A 2481-nucleotide genomic window follows, 5' to 3' on the forward strand; every position below is an offset into this window, starting at 1 on the left:
TTTACTTTGCAGCTTTTATTAAAAATATAAATATTAAACATTCTCTTACACAACCAAATCGACCGAGCGCTGAAAAGATGTTTTATTGTGAAAATGTTTACAGGAAAAAAAAGTGGATTGAAAGTAGCTTACAGAGATTCCCCCTCCCACCTCCCTGCCCCCAACAGAAAAGTTTTCTGTCTTCTTGGCACCATTTCTTCCAATGCTCACACATCCCTACGTAGCGATGGCACTAGAATAACTGGGAAATGGAGAAATAAATAAAGGTAAGGGAGGTTACAAACGACACTCGTGTTTCTGCACTTGGTACACGGTTGTGCATGCTAGTCAAGGGACAGAGGCTGTTCGGAATACGCCCTTCTAGGTTTAAAGCTATATAAAAATAAAGAGATGACATCAGAGCAGCACTATGGTACATCGGACGGTGTAATTATTCTTGTGCTAACTGCGGAATCTCTTTGGCAAGGCGGGGAGGGGCCGTTTCACTTCCCGATTATCTCCATCAGTTTCCTGTTGCTGTGAGCTTGCTGCGCTAACTGCTCGGCTCGGGCCATCTCCAAGACTTCTCGCAGGAGGTGGAAAGTCAGATCCAGAGAAATAGGGGGCTCCTCGGATCGCTTCTCCCTCTCCACCGCCTCACCCTCGGCTTCGCCGTCCTCTCGGTTCTCCGGCGAGCGCTCGGGCAGCTGCTGCAGCTGTTGAACCGCCGCCCGGAAAAAGTTGCTGGCGGAGGCTTCGGGCTGTAGGTGGCTGGTGCTGCTGGAGGAGGCGGAGAAAGAGCCAACGGGTCTCTTGTGAAGGTTGCCCAGGCGCAGGAAATACTCTTCTCCCATGCGGAGCAGGACAGGCAGAGTTTGCTGCTGCTGCTGCTGCTGTCGCTGCTGCTGCTGCTGGAAGAAATCTGGCTGGTGCAGAGCCCCAGGGGCGGGTGCCGGGCTCTTGCTGAGAGCTCTGCACTCCTGGCAGGGCAGGAGGGCGACCAGCAGGATTCCCGTGGAGACCAGCAGCGGGATCTTCATGATCGGGGCCCAAACCTGCGGGGGCAGAGGGGGGACGGGGGTTGGGTTACAAAGCCGAGCCGCAGCGGCGGGGAGGGCAGCGGGCGGCCGGGGAGGGGGCGTCCCCGCCGCCGCTGTCCCGGTGCTGAAACGCTCCGCTCCGCGCCGCTCCGCGCCCCTCGGTTCCCCGGTTCCCCGCACAGCACCCCCGGCCGCGCTCAGCCCGGCCCGTCCATCCGCGCCGTCGAGGCGGCCGCTCCCCGCAGAACAACCCTGCGGAACAGCCCCGCGGGGCGGCTCCGGTCTGCCCCGGCAGCGGCTCCCGGAGACCAGGCTGGGCTGAGCCCCTGCGCAGCGTCCACGCGTGTTCGCGACCCGCGCCTCTTCCCCCACCCGGGGCGAGGGGGAGCGTGGGGTGCCTGTGGCGGGGCGGCTCTCCCCACGAGCTGTGGGCTTCCAGCGCCCGTTCCCCACCTCCCCGCTCCCTGTGCGGTTAGGACAGGTCCCCGCATCCCGCGGGACGCGGCGCTCAGCCCCGCTCAGCGCAGGGCAGCGCATCCGCTGCGCGCCCGGGCGCGGCCGCGCACCTACCTGGGGCGGCGGCGGCGGCAGGGCAGGGCGGGCGGCGGCGGGACTCGGCGGTGCCCGGCGTCCCTTCCTCTCGCTCTCCCTCGGAGCCGGCTCCTGGCGAACTTGGGATCAGATTTGGTACTAATCAGAGCCGGGGCGCGGGATTTTTATAGCTTAGACCCTCTCCTGGAATCACGCAGAACTTGCCTAATAAGCTGACGCTCTCCCTGACAGCCCGATTGCGTGCCCCGATCTACTGCTGAATAAATCATGGGGGCCCGTCGGAGCGGCGATGGGCCGAGTTTCGCTATCGCAACCCCAAATCTCACGTCCAATTATATCAACAGATATTTATCGCCTCTGCAGTGACGTCAGCCGGGCCGGGGGCCGGGGAGCAGGATGCCCCCCCCACCCCATTGACAAAAATACTTGAATGAGATTTCCTAGCGGGCGCGTACTATGAGAGGTCACTCCGGGGAAACTTTCCACTCACGGGCCGGCCCGCGGGGAGGGACCCGACCCGAGCGGCACCGGCGCTGCTATCCCGGGCAAGCTCCTTCTCCATCCCCGCTCTTTCCCGGCCCCCCGGCCTCCGCCGCCTCCGAGCCCGCCCGCACGGGGCGGCTGCGGCGGGTGGGCGCAGGAGGCTCCGCAGGGCCCGTGTTTTGCGTGGGTGCCGTCTCTGCTGTGCTCCCGGGTGCGCCCGGGCCGGGCAGCGCTCGCCCTGCGGGGCGGGCAGGGGCGCACCGAGCCCGCGGGGAAGGGACAGAGCAGGCGCCGGTGCCGGCGGGGACCCGGGGCAGCGCTGGCACCGGAGCTGCCAGGGGCCCCGTCGGAGGGAGAGGGGGCGGAAAGGTCCCGGGGCTGGCGGGGAAGGCCGAGAGAGCCGCCAGGGCCGCCGGGGAGCATCTGC

At 64.6% G+C, this 2481-nt stretch overlaps 1 protein-coding gene across 1 annotated transcript; it reads right to left on the minus strand.

Moving 5' to 3' along the window:
* Window positions 1-1903, minus strand: CRH (corticotropin releasing hormone). The gene is made up of 2 exons (XM_054645852.2): window positions 1590-1903; window positions 1-1034 (listed from the first exon to the last, which is right to left on the minus strand). Exon 2 carries the CDS (start codon window positions 1017-1019, stop codon window positions 483-485), a length of 537 nt encoding a protein of 178 aa, XP_054501827.1. The 5' UTR covers window positions 1020-1034; window positions 1590-1903; the 3' UTR covers window positions 1-482.
* Window positions 1904-2481: the final 578 nt, after the last annotated feature.

This window comes from Agelaius phoeniceus, chromosome 1, assembly GCF_051311805.1.
Source record: "Agelaius phoeniceus isolate bAgePho1 chromosome 1, bAgePho1.hap1, whole genome shotgun sequence".
Classification (NCBI taxonomy): Eukaryota; Metazoa; Chordata; class Aves; order Passeriformes; family Icteridae; genus Agelaius; species Agelaius phoeniceus.

What these genes read in the sequence shown, in the direction of transcription:
- CRH (XM_054645852.2), bottom strand. Translation starts at nt 1,019, where the DNA reads ATGAAGATCCCGCTGCTGGTCTCCACGGGAATCCTGCTGGTCGCCCTC.